Here is a 21,978-nt window from a genome sequence, read left to right as displayed (position 1 = left end):
TTAGGCGGGTTTTTAATCCTGAAGAAAAGATCATGTTTTTTTTTTAAATTATTAGTCATTTTATATTATTAGAAATGCTAAACTATAACAAAATATACAACTGGGTGTTTAAAACCGAATCAAATCAATATGCATTGATCAAAACTAACTACTACTAGATTTGATTTGGCATCAAATATGTGTAAACTGAGTAATTTGGATCAGGTTTTGGTTTTGAACCTTCAAAACCTAAACTCAATCGAACCAAATCTATTACGACATTTTATGTATATTTTCAAGTTTGTATTTTCTTTTTTTTCTTTTTTTTTTTGCCAATTCCTTTTTTCATAGTTAAATATATCATAAACTTAGAGATGTCTCGTGCTTCACGTACGTAGCGCCCAAATGTCAGACAAATGAAGTTGAGGTACGATGTTAACAATAGGCAAAAATACATTCTCATCCTCTGGAAAGCATCTTTATAGTCTTATTTCACTTTCAAATAACTTTTTTTTTTTGTAACTACCGTTATTATTCTGAAAATTAACCTTGATATATCAATATTTCAGCATTTTATCCACATTTAAAAGTTCAGTGTTATCATTTTTTACTAACGGTATTAAAAGTTCAGCATTTTATCCCACCGAAAGGACTAAAAACGCACTTTAGAAAATTCAACAATCAAAATGAAACATTCGTAAAGTTCGAAGAGTAAAATATGTACCTTGTCAAAAAAATAATAATAATAATCAAATTTTATGTGAAATGTTGGGCTTACGGAAAAAGTAGACTCTAGCACTGTCCTCCTTCTTCCTCCTAATCCTATTACTAGGAAATAGACAACGAAACAGAGTGGTATGGCTATTACACTAGCTCACGACCATTTGGCTGACACACACCTGATTACATCAGTCTCGAAAAAAGATAGGACACAACCATAAGCTTTTTAATTCAACAGCCAACAACAAACATCCAAGAGTAACTGAGCAATATAGTCATAGCTTAATTGGTTCATTTTCTCACGAACAGCAGGATAAGCAATCAGGAATGCACTTCAAAACTTCTATTCATGCCGCCTGCGTCTCAGACTACCTATTACAAATCAATATCTTCCCTGCAGAAAAATTCACAAAAAAGGAGTCATATTTCCATTGCTTGAAAGAGTTGACAAGCTAGTCACATCGACAAAAGAGGCACCACTAAAAGTTATCTAAATGTCTAATACACTGAAATAAACATTCATCGCCAAGCTAATCACCATTACTAGTCTTTATGAAAAGTGATGTTCTTTATTTGGGACTCTCGGGTGGGAAATATTATGATCCTTATGCAGCGTCAACATGTAATAAGCAATTCATGATCAATGCTAGTTTCTGTAGAAGTGGCTTACCTGTTCAGAGCCTGTTTGTCCAAAAGGTGCATAGCTCCTCTGCTCCCCGTACGCATTCCTTTGTTCTCCTGGAGCAAATCTCTCACCTTCCCCTTGCCCTGAGAAATTTTGTCCATATCCCTGGTTTATTCCTTGATCATATGTGTTTGGAGTACCCTGATAACCAGGTCTTCGCTCATAATTTCCACCCTGAGAAGGATCATAGTTCCTACCATATCCAGTCAAATTACCCTGGCCAGAAGGCGGATATCTTTGTTGAGAACCCTGTTGATCATAAGAGGGTTTAAAACCCTCCCTATTTGATGGGACGAAATTTTCTCCTTGCCCCTGGTAAGCACCAGCTCCCCCGGGCCTAGTCACAGGATCTCTAGGTACTCCTTGTCCTGATGGTCCGAAGTTAGGCTGTGGTGCATGCTGTGATGAAGCAGGACCGTATGGTTGCTGTGGTGCTCGTGGTGAAGAAGGGCCATATTGTTGCTGCGGTGCGTATTGCTGTGAAGGAGGACCATAGCTTTGTCCTTGGGGATAACTCTGTGATGCAGGACCATAATTCTGTTGAGGTGGATGATTTTGTGGAGGTCCAAAGTTCCTTCCATCACCTTGCATGGGCCCCTGATAATTGTAAGGGCGATTCCCTGGTGGGTTTGACATCTGATCTCCTTGCTGATTATATCTAGGTTGGTTATATCTAGGTTGGTCAGAATTTCTATTCCGGTCACGTCTTCCTTGATTCCTTGCATATTGTATTGGTGGAGGTCGAGGAATAATTGTTCCATTGATATACTTATCTCCTGTTTATCAAGAAAGCAATGCATTTTGGAAACATTTGTGCGTGAAAAGACTACCTTATTATTCTCACAAGTCTAAAATATAGCCAAATAATATAACAAGCTCAACTAACATTCTAACAAGATATAGCTAGCCTTAGTGAATATATCCAGACAGAACAATCCTTACCTCCATACTCCTTGTTCACTGGATCAATATAGGAATCTGGTAGCACAAAGATTACTCCAGGAAGACCTGTGAAAAAAGAATCAAATCAAAATATCATTTTCTCCCTATCTTCTCACCACACCATAAAAGATACAAGTACGAAAGCGTGACAGCTTTCAACACCTACCATTAAACTTTTCTGACTCTTCTTCAGTCATGACAACCTGAAATCCTGTATAGGTAGTTGTGCTACAGGCATAAATCTTCTTCTTTGCCTCCTCCACACTAAACATTTATTTGAAACACAAAAGGAGAGGAGGAGATTAAAAACAGTCCTAAAAGGAGACGACATGATATTATCATAAGATGAACGTATGAAACGGAATCCTGACAAATTATTTAGAGAGTAATAAAGCATGAAATAAAAATAAATAACTAATTTAAACCAGTGAACTTTCAACCCAGAGAGAGGATAACCAATAACCAATCAATTGAGTTTTAGCATGAAAAAAAGCAGTAAGAACGCAAGTGCTTCCAAACGCTTAGTTTTGTTATTTCATATTCAGTACCACCATGACAAGGGAAAGAACCCTGAAATACATAACAAATGCACGGGAACAGTCCAATTCCTTTTAAATCAATAGTCAATTAGAAGCCATTTCAGAAAATGAGTCAAGCCATGGTAAACTTGAGAGACTCCTTTCATGCTCTATAGGTATTGTGCAGTATCGAAGTTAGACCGAAATGAACGACTCAATTCCTCTAGAAGAAAGGAGAGAAAAAGAACAACCAATTCTATGAAACAAGATTTTATTTACTAGGTTCGGGTGCTGCTTTCTGAGAGAGCTTAAAAACTCAGAACAGGATCAAAGCATATGTCACTGAGAAGATATTCTTACATTTTTCAAGTTTCTAGTAAACATCGGGTTAACAATGCACCTAATCTTTGTCAAATTGAAAATCCCAAATCACAATGCTTTTGGATAGTCAGTCGAAGCCACGAAAGAAAGCTCATTTCCCATAAAGTTATGTTACTAGTTAAGGTCATATTTGCACAACCCACAGAGGCGTCGGCGAAAGAGATAGAAACCTGATATTCAAACCCTTGGCACAAGTCTGTTCATAGGTCTCAACCATCTGTTGAGGGGTGGGCTTGTTGTCCTTGGGGAAGTCCATGACAATAAGCCAGTGATTATAATCACAACCTTCGAAAAGAATAGTATCGGGGCCGATCTCATCGGAATTATTGACGGATGGGGATCGAGCAGACAGAAGCGATATGGAAGAGGATCTGAATGCCCGGGAATGAGAGAGAAGAGCCGGGGATTGCGACGACTGTGGTGCTGATGAAATGGCATGCCGGGTAGGAAGGAATAGCGGCGCAGAGGAAGTAGAGGAGGTCGCCGAGAATGACCGGTGAAGACCGGAGAGGGTTCTAAGTACACGCCGGAGGTGGAGAGAGGAAGAAGCCATGGCTGCTACAGGGACGACGATGCGAGGACTTTTGGACCCCGAGGGTTTAAGCTTTAAGGAGCTTTCTAGAGAGTATGAGCGAAGAGAGGAGAGAGAAAATGGCAGCAAGGATTGAGATGATTTTGGGGATTCTGAAACAATTTTTAAAAAATATTTTTATGTAAATAAATTATTTTTTATATATTTATTTTGGATATCATAAAATTATTTTTTTAGTCACTCAACAAATCAACTAAACTTATAACCTCTTGTCATGTGTTAAAGTGAAGGTGATTACTGCAAGTTTAGAGGATATGAGACTTGGAATTGGAAGAAAAATTCACTTAAGAATATTTGGATATCCTTAAAAATACTTTCTAAAAGAAGCTAGATGAGGTAGATATATGACAATGTTTGTCCCACTTAAGAATAAGGTAGAGACAAAAATAAAGAAGATATGAATTAAACTGGTCTCATTTTTGTAAAAAAAAAAATTACAAATTAAAATTCTGAAAAACATACTCATGGGGAGAATTTCAATCTTAGTAAAGTTCAAAATAACTTAGAAAAACTCGAGTTTTGAAAAAACAATGAGTTAGATAGTCTATTATTTTGCAATTTATAATGTGTTATTTTGCTAAAACGGATGATGCAAAGAATTTTTTTGGGGCAACGATTATTTAAAGAATTTATAATCTTATACAGTAATAAATAGAAGTGTTTTTAAGGAAATGATTACTAAGTAAGAAGCAACGCTTTCAAAATTTTTGATAAAATAGTATGCATGCGAGATATTGTGGAAATCAAGTGTCATTAAATTTTTCAACAATATCCCAAACATTTTTTAGAATTTGTTTTTTAAGATTTACATATTTATCATCATCCAGTAGAATTGAGAGAGGCAAAGAAGGAGCACCTCATAGAACTTTCAAAACTTGCATATTTATTGTCGTGTTTAAACGTATGGTTTTGTTATCTCTTTTTTTTTTTTTGGGCAAACATAGTTTTGTTATCTTTCATCTTCAATATAGGGTACGATTAATAACCCCACCAATATTGGGGGAAAACAGTTAAAAATGGTCGCCCACGTTAAATATTGTCAACAATTAAAAATACTATAGGTAATATAATTTCCGCTCATAAAGATTGGCCCCCTTCTTACTTTAAATTTCTCTTAAATGAGACAATTATAGCTAAAAGAGTCTCTATTAAGGAAACATAATAGGGCCTGGCTATCAAAATGTTCACCGTAAAACGACATTGAGCTACATTAGGCGCGAATACCACTCAGGCTCCCACCAAGCCCTATTCCCCGAAAAGAAAATAGAACAGGCCAAATTCAAACAAGAAGCCGCCCAGAACGCAAAAACGAATGAACAGGGAACGAAGAGAACAGATAGGAAATATATTCAGATTTTCGTACAAAATTCATATCCGAGACTTCACCCCCTTCGCATACTTCGAAATAGCTAAACCAAACTTACAAGGGGACCAGACATGACGTTCTTCACTAGAGCAACTATATATAAATTGTTGAAAAAGTAAGGAGTAAGTCTCATATTTGGCTAACTATCCAGATTATAAAAGAACAATCCCTGCATTCTAAATTACGGCTTTCAATTCCAAGCTGGGGAAAAAAAAAATCTCAGGGCTTTCCCCATTACATAGAAAGAATACATCCTCATTGCACAAAACCCCGTGATTTTACAGCCACCACTGTTTCATCCCCCCGTACGTCAACCAGAGGCTTCCTCTAGAAACTCGCCATCTCCAGCAACAAAACTAGGGAAGTTCTCAGGTCTCAACTCGCAGGAAAGCCCTAATCGCACTTAATGTTTCGGTATATCCTTCTCACAAACAAATTTGAACCAAGATAACCCACAGCCCCTGCACATCATTCCAGGGAACACTTCAGGCCAGATAAAGCACAAGAACATTCTTATGAAAGGATGATTAATCAATAATACTGGATTTTAGACTTCTCATCCTACCAGAGCTTGAAATGAAGCTGAAAATACATACTAAAAATTATAATAATTAACTGAACACTTACCGCAGAGAATTCCAAGTCCAAGACAAAACATCAAGGTGTATCCAAAATAGAAGCTAGTTTGGAAGAAGCCTGACATCTTTGTCTTCACATAGTAGTAGTATATAGAATACAGATACACATAAACAGCAGTTGAGGCAGCAGAAAAGAAAGAAGTCCATTGCCAGTGGTAGTTCTCAGCATTTAACAGGAAGTATGTTCCCACAATCGTCACACAAACAGTAACAATAATGAGAATCACAAACACCAGCAGCATGAAGCCATAGACATAGTACACCTGTTAGCCACAAAGGAAAGGAAGTAAAACACATATAAGCCAAGTTCAAAACATGAAACTCACAAAGCATGTATGTCTACGCTGCTTTCACTCAATAAAAATTGGTTTACTTTGAACGATTATTAGTCAGTTCAAGATTTTTTTTTTTTTTGGAAGCAAGGAAACCAGTTTCTCTGCTCTATTAGAGAGAAGGAACACGTTGAAAATATAGAATTCAATCCTAGCATGAGCCCTTACCCAATGTAGCTTAAACTTTTAGGATCAAATAGTATCAAAGATTCTAGACCATGCAGTTGGGATTCAATGGCTGCCACCCCACCCCACCCCATTCTTCAAAATTAAATTGAAATTTCAACAACAGGTAATGATGTGCTTAATCACACTTCAAAGTGTGTGGGGGCATGATGGAAATAGGAGACCCTTTCCTAGGCCTTCATTTGATACCTTAAGCTTTTTTAGGATGAAATGGTTTTTGACAAGAAACATACGCTTTCTAACCAAAAACATAAGAAAATAACTTTGTCACCCACACAATGCATTGGGTTCTAATTCACCTTGTAATTCCAGAAGGAAGTAAACACAAAATACATCTCAATGAAAATGCTGCCAAACGGTAGGAGTCCTCCCATCAGAGAAACTACAGATGGTGTGAGGTACCACTTCTTCTCAGGAATCGGACGTGGGATGGTCTTCACACGACAGGGATTATTTGGGGCACCACTCCAGTTTCTGCCAACAACTGTACCCAGAAGTGCGAGAGGGAAAGAGATGAAACCCCAAATGACAAACACAACCACCATTGTGCCGAATGGGATTGCTGCTAGAGATCCATAGAATATGGCAATGTATTCAAGACAAACCCAATTCCAAAGCACATGAATGGGAAAAGAGATGCTGTGAGAATCATGGACTTAATCCAACTTTTACCTATATAAACAAAAGCAACCGTTATTAGCATTCAGAGCAAAGGTCAAATTAAAGTCACTAAAGCAAGCCTGAGGAGAGGTTGCAGCAATTCCCCCCCCCCCCAAATGCTTACCCCCATGTCTTGAGTACATCCCCCCACTCACATAACCAGAAATGAACGACGTCAGGGCATAACATACAATGAAGGTTGTGACAATTGCTCCCCGCCTGGGACACAAACAGCATTGAAGGATTTACACAACAAAGAAGCGGAAAAGAGAAGGTCATGGATAAATGATAGCCAATCTGACAGCCTAGAAAAATGGATGATTATTGAGATATGCATGCAGCAAATGGCATAAACATAGTTATTTAGCAGATTTTGTGCACAATCACCCTATCATTGATAAAATCATAATGCAGAAAAATATAACAGGAAGTTTAAGAAGTTATATACCCAACATATAACATCCCAACAATAGCCAACAAGATGACAAGAAGAACCAGCAATGCCAGCTGAGCACCAGTCCCAACAACAGCTGAAAGAATAACTAAATTGCGAGGTGGCCGAAAAACATCACCATGCACAAGTTTCCAGCCAGATTCTTCACTAACATCTCTCTCCTAGAAGTATTTTTATTAAACAAAATTGACATTCAGAAACACTCCACTTTTTCTGGGAAGAAATAATTCATATATTTAATAAACAGATAATAAATAAGTCTGAAAGGAATTACCAGGGTTTCCAAATCATCATCTTCTCGTGCATATTTAGCATAATCATTCCTCAAAGTTCGCATTAATATCATTGACACCAACCCAGTGAGAAAGATAACCATCATGAAAGAATTAAAAATGGAAAACCAATGTATCTGCAAAACACCAGACGAACTTAAATTCGTTTATAGACAAAGCCAAGGAAAACAGCTACAAGGATGTGAACAGTCAAAGACAATGAAATATCCAACAGAAACTGAATCCAGATGCAAAATTTGCTCCAATCTTTTTAACCTGATGTTCAAAGAAAGGATAATCCAGGTAGACATCAAAGCGACGTCCAAAGGTGACATTGGTAGGTTCCCATTTGACAGAGTATGTCATGTCTAAATTTCTGCCGGCCTCCAGAGGCTTGGGGCTCTCTTGAGTTAGATTCACATGAATAATCTGCAAAATACAGACCCAAGTACAGCACATCATGGCTCCCTAAACCCTTCTTGATATTAGAAGTAGAATAAGAAACTAATCAAATAAGAACTGACCTGATCTTTATTGTATTTAATGACAATGTTCTTGTGTGTGTAAAGGACATGCTTGCCATTATCACTGTTCTTATCAGGATGCAGCTCCCCAACAAACCCTTAAACATGAATATTAAGTACCTTAAATTGTAGTGAAAATAATTAAAGGTAAATCAAACCAATAAATGGAAGATAAGGGCGGTTTTCAGCATACCCCACAAAGGTAGGTCATCTGAACTTGTGTAGATCAGGTCAAATACCAGCCAGCATATGAGAAAGGGCAGTGAAAAAGAAAGAGATCAAGTGTAAGTACTCATAAAATGAACGAGAACTTAGAACAAGAAATATTGTTTGTCCGTGTGTGTGAGAGAGGGGGGAGAGTAAGGAGCAATATACAAACGAAATCTCTTCAGTGACATATTATGATAATTCCAAAGAAACACGACATTGTTGGTCATTCTAACACTAAATAAGTTATTGAAGAATCATCTAGGGCAGACTTTTGACATGACGAACTATTAGAGTCACACTTCTTTGTTTTCTGGTGATTCTAAATAGTAGACTGAATATCAGAAGGCAACAGCATGAAGGATCTCCTGTCTAGCTATTAAAATATGAAAATGAATCAGGTTACAACTTCTAGGGTTAGGTGTTTCTAATAAAGTCAATGTTAATAAATTCTCCCCATCAATAAATATACTCCCACTTTCACATAATAAAACTTCAAACCTAACTACCATCAATCTATTTCTATTTTATGTAAATAATGTCAGACTAAGTAATTTTTCTATTTCAATTCCAATTAGACAAAGTTAGCGTTTCCGTAAAACCCGATCCACCATTATTCCAATAAACAGGGTGAAATGCCCATAATATTACATATTCGCAATCACTCAGAAGGCCATGCAAAATGTGCCATAATTATCTTCACTCCCTCAAGCACCAGTTCAAGTCAAGATCGTTTTCACAAATCTACAGGACACTTAGAAATCAATTTTCTCTGAGTTTCAAGCACACCAAGTCACTGAATGAACACAAGCAATAACTTGAAATCATGTGAACAGTCCCAAAATACTTAAGATCCAATTGGCAGACTCTCCTAGCACTATAAAACTAGGCTTTCCAGCATCATATAGCAATCACAATTGTAAAAGTGCAGACTAATGGTAATTTGGGTTTCCAAAAACATTTTCAGTTTTCATTCGTCATTTCCATTTCTTTAAATCTATTTTCATGTGCAAGTGAAGCTACTGAAAGCTTACTTTTAGTTTTACCATTTCAAACCTTCTTTTAAGAATATTTCGCTCCAAACTCCACTAAAATATTCCACCCATGTTTCTTATTTTTCACATAAAGTGAAACAGGAAAAAAGGAAAAGACTATTAATTTCCAAGAAATCACAATGCTTTATCACATACTGCGGTATCCTTGTTTAAGTAATTATAAGCTTTCTGTACGCTTCAACTTCAAACATTTCACGACTCCCTTAAAGCTTAACTGTTTTATCCGTTCTCTTAGTAACAAGAAAAAGAAACAAACAAAACGTACCCATGAAGAATTCAAACCAGTAGCTATTTTCTATGGCATCCTTCAATTGTTTAACCTTTGCATCATCAAGAGCCAGCTGGCAAATAACTGTCTTTTGCACATTTCCTGAAAAAGAAGGAACAGCCATAAGTGGCGCTGCTTTGACTATGGATAACTCCATAAAATAACAAGAGAAACCTACGTACTTGTAAACTTGATGTCAATTTGGCTATCGATGAGTTCATTGCCACCCAATACCTCACCAAGACCCCCCCATTTATGTGCAGGGTTATCAGATGGATGACAAAATGGAAGGCTGTAGTAGTTGTATGTTTCTTGTGGATTGTTATAAGGGCCGACTTTGTTCACCCAAAGGTTAACCGGGTCTCCTTGCTGATACTGCAATAAAATTAAATCGAAGCTTTAAATAGAAATCTACTGATCAAGGGAAATTACAAATGAAGATAGGCATTCTACCCATGTCACTAGCTGATACTTCAACAACATTAAATCCAAGCTCCAAAACAGAAACCTACTGACCACAGGAAATTACAAATGAAGATAGACAGTCTGTCCATGTCATTATCTCCATTCTCTTGGGGGCCAGATTTTAGGATAATTGATATCTGAGGAAAAACTACTATAGAATACAGGACTGAAGTTATGGCAAACTACCCCTAAATGAAGCAAAGAAAAATAGAAGATCGTCAGATAGTGGGCCACAAGTATAATCTGCAATATGAGTTCACTTCACTCTGGGTTAAGCTCACAGTAAATGGATTTCTTAGCGATTTCCTTCTTGGGTCAATACTTAAGTTTAAGACAAGACGGATCAGTCTGGCGCAACATGGAGTTAGGCATTTTAAACCTTAAAGCAAGAACATTAAAAAGTGATTCAATGTGTGTTCAATAGAATCAAGTCAAATTTGCAGTTAAAATCAAAATCAAAGATTGACGTGTAAGTTAAATGCACAGAAAGCCAAATATAGATATTTGAATAATAGAGGAATTATGGTAACATGAAATAAAGAACATAGTACATAATAGAATGCTCTGGTCTCAAAAACAACTAATGATTTCATGTGAAAATTTTAGCCAATCATCAGTTACTTCCCATTTGAAAGGCATAGCCCAATGGAAGTACTTAGTTCACTAGGGAATAGAACCCCAGAAGCCCACAGACTGTAATCAGGTATTCAACTATGCTCAAGCCGAATTTTCTCATTGATTGAGTTACTCTGCTCTACATCAGACATTGCAATAATCAAATCATCAATGCGACAACTAGAAGATAACAATGCCAATTACAAATTGTAAAGCTTCTACACTGATCACACCTGTGAAATCTAAGATGAGAATTTGAGGATTCAAGGTATGAAATAACAATGACTTATCTGTCCTGTCTAATTCTAGCTTATGCCTCCCAGTACAAATTTATCCCTGTTGCCACACACTTCAAACCTCTACTGCTATATGTCTAACACAACCGTTAGTGTCTCTTAGAGTTAACTCTTAGACTCAACAGAATATATAAAACAACAGACAGCGCTCTAGCTTTCAAGAGACTTTTAGCCTAGATTGCTATGCACATGAACGTGAAAACATTAATTTGAAACAACTGCAGCATAGTTTTTGGGCTGCCAGCGTTGTTCTATATCCAGTAATCCATAATGTTCCGCTTGCTGCCATATTATATAACGCCAAATTCAAAACACTTCAACGTAAATTTCTATCAGAAGATGAGAATGCTGTCCACCTTTAAAAAAATGACTCAAGATCAGCAGTTGATCATAATACGGGGAAGAAGTGAAAGTGAATTTCATATACAGGGACGATGAATCACTTCTAACCATCTGCATTGTACAGATATCAATACGATTGCGACTGCATAATCAACTCAAAGCCCGCTAAAGAACAGGCGCCAAAACGCCCGACCATTCCACACATAATAAAAACAAAGAAAACACTCCCAAAATATGCCTCAGCTGAGAAAAACCAAGGAAAACAGTGTGAATTTACTGAAATCAAATTCCAAATCGAGATCATCTCCCAAAAAACCGAATGCAACAGCTGGAAACCCCACTCACTGGCAGATCTCATCCCAATTCAGAAATCATAAGCAAGAGAAAACCAGATCCACGGGGAAGAATCCGAAAGAAATGAAGAACAAACGAGCACAAACAACAGATAAGGATGGGGGAATTTACCCTGTGATCTGACTCAGAAGCGAACGCCGGGGAGATGCGGAGAAGGAGGATAAGGGAGAGTACGGAGAGGGAAAGGCAACGAAATTCGAAGGACATGGCGGGCACCGGCGACGGTCGGATCTAGAACCTCTCCGATTGGGAAGTGCCTCAGTAAGAGGGAGAGGGAGAGGGATGTCCTGACGATGAAGAATCCACGAAGTTGGACATCGAAAACATAAAACGATGTGCGCCAAGAAGTAGGCCCGGTTGGGTCCGAAAAACATATCCGGGCTATTTTATTTCGGCTTCAGTCCAGATCCGCTAATTGAACAGGCTTATTTGATTTTATTTTTTGTGCAGGTGTCCAAAACATCTGACTAATTGGGTTTATAGCCCAACAATCCGATTCAAAAAACTCTACAGCACGATATTTCACCAGGGGGGGAAAAAAAAAAACCTAGGCATGTTTTGAATATAATACTCCTCCAGTCCTTAATATAAAACCTAATTGTTGAGTTGATTTTGGTCCTAAATATAAGACATATTTCTCATATTTATCAATTTTTTTCTAAATTACCCCTATAGATACTCCCTCAACTATAATCAAGTAGAAAAAGGAGGAAGGATATTAAGGAAGAGATTATGGTGTTTTAAGAAAAATATGTCATATTTCTTATAATTAACTAACTTACCTAACTTTCTTAATCTAATCAAATTAGTTAAATAGGTCTTATATTAAAGACCGAAGGAGTAATATTTTGTGAATGTCCACATATCTTTCGTTGTTTTTATATCTCTCATCATCTGTATATCTTACAATTATCTCTAGGTATACAATGACACTAATCATGTGCTTAATAAAGGATTAAAATTTACGTTTGAATTTCCCATCTTGATTTTTGGTGGATGAAAAAATCTATGAAATTTGACAAACAGTTCTTTTTCTTTCCTCTTCAAGCAAGCGGAGAAAATTTAGCTCACAAGTGAGATTGTTGAGCTGGATTTGATGTTCATGGAGACAAGTCCATAAGTGATGAATATTTATCTAGGTGCAACTTTAGCAACTTCTTACAACCTTTATATGAAATTTGAATGACTACAGGGGTAGACTATGTCTATGATGTACAAGATTGTTGCAGATGCCCTTACTACGAAAAAAAAAACAGGACTTTATGTGATGATTTTCTGTGACCACAAGAAATGTCACCGTTAAAAGTTCACTTTTAGTGGCAATAAAAACGTCGCCACTGAAAGTATATCTTTCAGCAGCGACACAAAAAGTTACCGTTGAATATAAGATGAGGCAAAATTTGCCAGAGAAAAATTTGACTGTTTTAAAAGGAACCGTCCTATATTTTTTAAGAATACTTGATTATTCCTTTTAGAACCGTCAAGTATTCTCTTAAAATATTTGACGGTTGCGTTGATAACCGTCAAGTTTAATAATACTTGGTGGTTTTTTTAAAGCAATCGTCAAATATTTGTGAAGAATACTTTTCGGTTATATTAAAAAATCGTCAAGTATTTGCTTTTAAAAGCCCCAAATTTGTTCATTTCACTTTATCTCATTTTGAAATTTCAAATGCCCTTCTTCTTTCGAAGTTCTGCCCAAACCTCGTAAACCTATAATCCACCATCCCTATCTCATTTGCGGCTTTTCCCTTTGGCTTTTGTGGTTCTTACAGCATCACCATCGCATGGTGTGGTCATCCTCCATCATCGTTATCGTCCAAACTTGTTCTCCAGAGTTTATAGGTTCAGGTTGGTTATGTTCTTCTGTTAAATCCCTAATCTGTTGTTGTTGTTCCTTCCAATGGTTTTAGTTGAATGTGAATGATAGGTGATGAGCAATTATTTTTGCTCCATTATCACTTCTATGTGTTGTTCGACTGAGAAATATGGTTGCTTTTTTCCGTATTTGAATCAAACGACCCCAAGATTGTGTTTTTGGTAATAGAGGAAGCTTGTGTCTAGGTAATGGAAGAAATGGCGTCACTCCAACGAAGAGAAAAGACTTATCCAGAGATTTGACAGATATCTTCATTTCTAAGGCAGCAAAGACTCGAGAGACTTTGTTTTTGGCGCCTTACTGTCAATTATAGTATACTGAACTTCCTTAAATTCTTTTATTTTAAAATATTTTGTAATTGTTCTAATTTTCTTTCTTATACTTAGGGGACATTGGCTGCTGATTGTGGTTAATCTCACAAAGTCTAGGATTTGATATCTTGATTCTCTTTATGGGGATCTGACCAATCGATCGTTTATGATTTCATTGTTTGTTAAGTAAAATTTATATCTATTCTTCATATTTTATTTAATTTCTTGCTTCAATATAATTTTTGACAGTCATTAGTATTCAATTTTATTGTCTGCTCAGGGCTTTGTGGCTATACCGCACAAATCAAGCTCTACCCTACCCCCGATCAAAAACGGCCAATTCAACAAAACCTCCCGTGGAAGAAAGTGAAGGTATTTATTACTATTATTTACTATTCTACTAAATATGATTTATTTATATTATTCACTAATATAATTTCCTTTCCCAGTTCTTTACAGTGCCCATGTCAACGAAACAAAAGCTCTGATTGTGAGTATTGCGTGATAAAATTCATGAAGAAAATGATTATGCACAATTTCAACACAATCCCTATGAAGGTAATATGCATTTGTTAAAGTTCAATTTATATACTTTAGAATTATACTTAGTGTAGCTTTACATTTATATCTAACTTCAATTTGCTTTTGCATGCAGTACTTTGCCGACACATATTGCACAATCTATTCATTCGCTTAGATGGAAGAAATCATTGAAGAGTTGGCAATGGCTTTGTATTGTCAGTGGGCACAAAATAGATAGGAAAGTAGAAGACCGCTTTAGTAAATTCAATTTTATTGTGGTTTTTGGCAATTGGCCAATTTTGATTTTGGAATTGGTTTTTTGCTTTAGCCTTTTGTGCTTTTCCAAATTAAAATTTTTCTTTGACTTGACACAATCGTATGACATTTGGTTTGTTACGTTATTAAGATGTATATAATGTAAATTTCTATCTGGTACAAGGTGAATTAGATTCATATGACTGAATTATTGCTTGCTGTATATTAGTTTGAATGCTTGTCTGGTTCTGTCTTTAAAAAAATGCTGCTTTGTATGAAATTTTATAATGCAGGAGACTGCTGGAAAAGCAGTACCCATATTTAAAAAATAAATAAATACTTAACGGTTATTAGTCCAAATATATTTGACCGTTATTAACCGTCAAATATCCTTACACAAATATATGACTCTGGCATACTTGATGGTTTTTAACTATCAAATGTGACAAAAAATAACCATCAATTATTATGTTTTTTTTAGTAGTGAAAAACGTACTTTGGTTTGCTACACAACCTTTACTATAATTATTACGAAAGTATCCGCATCATTTGCAGTTATGATTACTGAATTTAGCACCAACATCAAACTGCTGTTGCATATCTAAGTTTGCCTGAAAAGGTTCTTGCTTTTGCGTTTATGTATTCACTTATAAATTGCTCGTAGCTGCAGTGGAGAAATTGATCTCTTTGTTCACTAGAAATCTGATCTTTAGAAAGACTGAAGTTAGCTTTGCTATTTTGTGTTGGTTTTTCTTTGTGTATTGCTGATTACTAAAATCCCCTTTCCTTAAGCAGGCATCGGTGGAAAAATTCAGGCGGTTTGTGATCTATGTTCACGACAAAGGAATGATAGTTGATGATGAGTACGTCCTCACTGGATCTGCAAATATTAACGAGAGATCTATGGGTGATTCAAGGGATGCAGAAATTGCAATGGGTGCTCATCAACCAAAATACACAAAGAAAGCAAAGAACGCTCGCCCGCATGACCAGGTTAGAATTCCCGAGCTCTCTTCCTATGGGTTGGTTTGTGCCCCAATAACAATATTGGCAAAATTGTTCACGTTAATTTTAAGGTAAATTACTCTTCCAGCATGATCCACCATGATCAACCAACCTTGCACTGTGCCGCAGCAATCAGAGAATCCTAAACATAATATTCCAGAATAATAAGGTGAGACACTTTCTGTGGAGAGGCTGACATTGTAAAGTGTTCTTTGGTGGAGAGGTTGAAGATTGGAAAGTGTTTGTTGGACTCATTATTCTCTGCATGATGAAGAAAAACAAGTGGTAGTTTATCAGGTCATGGTGGACAACACTTTTCAGCCACGGATCTAAGGACAATGTTTCGCCAATTTATGCAGACAACTTGGGTTCGAAGGTAATCAGTGACACACAAACGTTGTAGAATCAAACCAAAGACATCGTCTCCAATTTCTGACCTCTCGCTGCTGCTGCTGCTTCTCCCCTCGTCATCTTTCAAGTCCTTTATGCTTCAAAATTAGAAAAAACATTGTCATATGGAAATATATATATATATATATATTTATATATATGCGTGTGTGTGTAGAAATTAAACAATAATATAGTTGTTATAGATTATAAGTTGTCTTATGAAGAAGTTAATAAGCAATTAACTAATTACCTGGGTGCTGAATTTGAAAGAAGAGAAGTAAATAAGGGGGACAAAATAAATATAAAATTCCAACAGCCCTCTATAATTGCAGAATAAAATAGTTCTTATATCTAGGATTAGAGGAGTAATTTCTTTAGATCCTATTTTCTGAATTTTTAGGATGAAGCAGTGATTTGCAAAATCGTACTCCTCCGATCCTTAATATAAGACTCATTTAACTGATTTGATTATATTAAGAAAGTTAGGTAAGTTAGTTAATTATAAGAAAAGTGACACATTTTTCCTAAAACACCATAATTATCTTTCTTAATATCCCATCTCCCCTTTTTTACTTGATTATGGTTGAGAGAGTATTCATAGGGGTAATTTAAAGACAATAGATAAATATGATAAATTGGTCTTATATTTAAGACTAAAACTAATTGAATAATTAGATTCTATATTAAGGACAAGAGGAGTTTAGTGATTTGAAATTTAAAAACAAATTAAGAAGATTGCCAAAAGCTTTTTTAAAAAAAAAAAACCAATATAACACTTACATTCTTTTTATTTTGATGATCGATGCCGAATTAAAAGAAAAGATTTTTTTTACATTAATGTCAAAAGCAAACTTGACCCCAAGTATCACCAAATTAAATTTGAACTCGCAGATCAGTTTACAGAATTATAAGTCATATTAACAAGGAGATTTGCAAAATGCCAAAATCTTAAAATATAGTTCCTATATATTCTTTATTTTGTTTTTGCTGAGTGAAATGGATTTTCATTCAAAATTGAATCTGCACAAGAATGAACCTGGTGTTATGGATTTAGTTCAAGGAGATTTTATTCTGAGGCAAAAATTCTGTAGAAGTACACAGCAAACATAATGCACTCTACTACAATTAGCATAATCACACAATTCCGTATTATGATTATATGTGCATAACACCTACTCTGTCAAGAAAAAAACACTTGGATCAAATTTTTTATATCTATTGAACTAAATTTTTCAATCACATATCATAATATGTCCTAATTTTTTATGTGTGTTTATAATTAAGTACTATTAAATGTTAATATTTTAAAAACAAAACATATGGTTAATTGTGATTAAAAAACTTGACACGATAGATATAAAAAACGTGATGTAGGTGTTATTTTATTATAAATATCACTAAACCAAATTATTAAAATTGCCTGGCATATCCTTTTAAGTTTTTAGAATATGTCATTAGTTTAGGAGCCCTCTTACTAACTCGAATCAATCAACCAATGAGTAGATCTGTTCCACCCAAAATGGAAATGGGTTATAAAGTTGAGTTTATAGTCTATAATATGATAATTAAGTCCATTTTATGATTATAAGTTGATTCCATACTAGACCATAGCAAGGTAGGAGTTATATATGCATGATAAAAAATGGGATATATATATATTAATCTTTATTATGTATATTAATCTTTATCAATGCTATGTATCCTAAACTTTATATGCATTTTGGCTATGAACTATGATTGAATGAATCATCCATTAAATGAAAAACACTCTTCACACAATTAAATCTTGTCATACTATGCATGCAGGATACTAACTACAGAAATTTTCAAATTCAAATGCTTAACTTTAAAGTTCAATTAAGATTTTCAAGTAGATAATATTGATAGTAATAAAAAATAAAACCATTACAAAAATAAATAATATTTCCTCTTGTACCAAAGATTTCTACGACGTAAAAATACTCCCAAACCAAATTAGAGCTACCAAAAACTTGGTATATATGAACCAAACTGAAGAGAACACATTACTTGGGATTAAGCTTTTACTTGTATAATAATCCGTCTTTTTATTAGATTCACAGTACCTCCCAATGCTCATGAACTTCCTTTGTCCAAATATTCCATTTATGTGAACCTTAACTGTAAAATATATGCAATTGTCTTCAATCAAATCTTGAGCATCATGAAGACCAATATTTGATACCACTAAATTCCTGCCTCCTCCAACAAACAACATCCGATTTCCCAAATTCTTAACCTCAATCCATTCACCTTCTTCCCTACCGGTTGTAAAGTTGAACTTGAACACTCTACTTTCTATAAAGGTGGACATGAAACCATTCTCATTATTGCTGGTATTAATAACTTTTCAAACAGATAGATAAGCAATAACTCTCCGGATGAAGCATCAATAACTAATACCTAGTTGGATCAACAATGAGACTGATCAACCAAATCATCAACTTTTGCTAAAGGATTCTCAACTGCTGAGGATGTGTTTGGATTAGCAATAGAGAAGTTACTTTTTTTCAATATAACTTTTAGAAAAGTCCTATTAGGTAAAAGTCAAGTAGTATAATGTGATTTATGTTTAGATTAGTTTTTATAAAAAAATCAGTTTGAGAAGTTGAAACTTGTTTGGATGATTAATAAAAAAAAAGTTTAGATATAAAATGATTAAAAAGGATATAAACTTTATTGAATGGTACATATTTATATTATATGTTTATAATGTGATAATTCTCAGAGAATAATTAAAATTAAAATTATAAAAATAAAAATAGTTATTTTTTAGAATAATTAAAAATAAAATATTGTGTTTAAATTTTAGGAAAAATTCAGAAAAAGTCCTCCTATTAAAAATATAATTAGTGAGAAGGATCTAAATCATAATACAAGCATTCTGTATCTATAATATTTACACTTAGTATATAAAAATTTATCAATTACTTCTTACCAATTAAATTTTTAATAGGACATTTTTCTCAATTATCCATAGATTTTATAATATGATAGCAAATAATAAACAATAATAAATTTATTTTTTTTAAATTGTTTCATTATTCAAAAAATAATTTCTCTAATATTAAAAACCACTTAAGTGGCTCAATTTAAAAATAAAAAAACTCACATCATACATAAAACATATTCTCTCCTCCCTCACTCATGGGCCCTACCTATCTAAACGTGTGGTGGAGAAATTGAAAGTAATAAGTTGGAGCTTTTGGAAAAAAAGTTCATTTTAAGGATAAGTTCATTTACTTCCACAATCAGTTCAAACATGTGTTTTAAACAAAAAGCTACTTTTTTCTTCTTCTTCTTTTTTAGTGGAGCAGTTAGTTTGGGAGCCACCGGTGTAATCCCAAATGCACCTAAGAGTTTTGGCCTTATGGGTTTATTTTCAGATCACAGACTAATATAGAATCAAAATCAAGAATCTCTATGTCCTTGAAGATGATCCTTTCTTTTTGATGAGATCCTTTGATCAAAGTCCATGATTCATCATAAATGCAACCAAGTGCAAGCATATTAGCATCCACAAACCAGTCTCATTATTGCTGGTATTAATAACTTTTCAAACAGATAGATAAGCAATAACTCTCCGGATGAAGCATCAATAACTAAATACCTAGTTGGATCAACAATATAAGACTAATCAACCAAATCATCAACTTTTGCTAAAGGATTCTCAGCTGCTGAGGATATGTTTGGATTAGCGATGGAGAAGTTATTTTTTTTCGATCTGACTTTACAAAAGTCAGATTAGGTAAAAGTCAAGTAGTATAATGTGATTTATATTTGGATTGGATTTTATAAAAAAAAAAAATCAGTTTGAGAAGTTGAAACTTGTTTGGATGATTAATAAAAAAAAGGTTTAGATATAAAATGATTAAAAAGGATATAAACTTTATTGAATGGTACATATTTATATTATATGTTTATAATGTGATAATTATCAGAGAATAATTAAAATTATAATTATAAAAATAAAAATAGTTATTTTTTAGAATAATTAAAAATAAAATATTATATTTAAATTTTAGGAAAAATTCAGAAAAAGCCCTCCTATTAAAAATATAATTAGTGAGAAGGATCTAAATCATAATACAAACATTCTATATCTATAATATTTACACTTAGTATATAAAAATTTATTAATTACTTCTTACCAATTAAATTTTTAATAGGACATTTTTCTCAATTATCCATAGATTTTATAATATGATAGCAAATAATAAAGAATAATAAATTTTTTTTAAAAAAAATTGTTTCATTATTCAAAAAATAATTTCCCTAATATTAAAAACCAACTTAAGTGGCTCGATTAAAAAGAAAGAAAAAAACTCACATCATGCATAAAACATATTCTCTCCTCCCTCCCCCATGGGCCCCACCTATCTAAACGTGTCGTGAAGAAGTTGAAAGTAATAAGTTGGAGCTTTTGGAAAAAAGTTCATTTTAAACATAAGTTCATTTACCTCCACAACCAGTTCAAACATGTGTTTTAAGCAAAAAATTACTTTTTTTATTTTTTATTTTTTCAGTGGAGCAGTTAGTTTGGGAGCCACCATTGTAATCCCAAATGCACCTAAGAGTTTTGGCCTTATAGGTTTATTTTCAGATCACAGACTAATATAGAATCAAAATCAAGAATCTCTGTCCTTGAAGATGATCCTTTCTTTTTGATGGGATCCTTTGATCAAAGTCCATGATTCATCATAAATGCCACCGAGTGCAAGCATATTAGCATCCACAAAGCGACATGCCACAACACAATCTGGGTTACTAGGTTTTATTGATGCCACAATTTTTGCAGCCCTACCTTCACATTGTAACCTTGATGGCATCAAAATCCTAGCTTTTGTTAAGGGGTTGAAGAAAAAGATGCTTCGAATACAATTACCCGTACAGTTAGAAGCTTGATCATCAACCATGATCAACCAACCTTGTATTGTTCCACAGCAGCAACCAAATTGCAAAGGCCCAGGACAACGTAAGACAGTTTTTGTGGGCAGTTTGAAGAATGAAAAGTATTTTCTGGAGTCATTTGTTTGAAGAAACACAAGTGGTAGTTCTGGTAATGGTGGACAACACTTGTTAGCCATGGACCTAGGAACAGTGGATCGCCAACCTGAACAGACAACATGGGTTCGAAGGAAATCAGGCAGACATAAACGTAGTAGAATCGAACCGTCGCGTCCACTAGATCACCACAACCCAATGTTTGATTCGTGGACATGCCTCCCCTGTCATCGTCCTCAGTTGAGAGTGACTCTTCTTCCTCCCATTAGTGGCCGTGCTCAGGAAGTTAGAGGGTGGTGTGAAGACGAGGCGGGGCTATGGACACAGGGGGAATTAATCCACCTAGCTGCCACGTCATGTTGTTATGTCTACGTGTTAGCTCGGTCAGCCTCCGATTCATAAACCCCACAAATTGGAGGAAAAACAGTTAAAAATTGGCCAGGTTAAATATTGTCACGAATAAAAAAATAATACTTTTAGGAAACATAATTTCTGCTCATAAAGATTGGCTGCTTTCTTAGTTTAAATTTCTCTTGGACGATTATAGCCAAAAGAGTCTGAAAATCTATTAATGAAACGAAATTTATTTTACTAAATTTTTTTGCTAAAGCATAGATATCCTCACGTTAGAGTTAATCCTATTCAAAACATTATCGAATACTAAATGTAAACACATATCCTAACATAAATTCGAACAAAAATTACAAATAAGGCTTCGCATCCAAAGTGTTCATTGTAAAATG

General features: G+C 34.7%; 1 protein-coding gene and 1 pseudogene across 1 annotated transcript; both read right to left on the bottom strand.

Moving 5' to 3' along the window:
• Window positions 1-698: 698 nt before the first annotated feature.
• Window positions 699-3,880, bottom strand: LOC114712853 (multiple organellar RNA editing factor 1, mitochondrial-like). The gene is made up of 5 exons (XM_028897415.1): window positions 3,396-3,880; window positions 2,493-2,590; window positions 2,327-2,392; window positions 1,370-2,160; window positions 699-1,093 (listed from the first exon to the last, which is right to left on the bottom strand). Exons 1-5 carry the CDS (start codon window positions 3,776-3,778, stop codon window positions 1,082-1,084), a joined length of 1,350 nt encoding a protein of 449 aa, XP_028753248.1. The 5' UTR covers window positions 3,779-3,880; the 3' UTR covers window positions 699-1,081.
• A 1,255-nt stretch (window positions 3,881-5,135) lies between these two features.
• LOC114712910 (transmembrane 9 superfamily member 1-like) overlaps window positions 5,136-21,978 on the bottom strand; it is a 29,847-nt pseudogene continuing 13,004 nt past the window's right edge.

This window comes from Neltuma alba, unplaced genomic scaffold (assembly GCF_004799145.2).
Source record: "Neltuma alba isolate B1F8T4 unplaced genomic scaffold, ASM479914v2 tig00011398_pilon, whole genome shotgun sequence".
Classification (NCBI taxonomy): domain Eukaryota; kingdom Viridiplantae; phylum Streptophyta; class Magnoliopsida; order Fabales; family Fabaceae; genus Neltuma; species Neltuma alba.
This window is presented reverse-complemented; position numbering and strand designations above follow the sequence as displayed.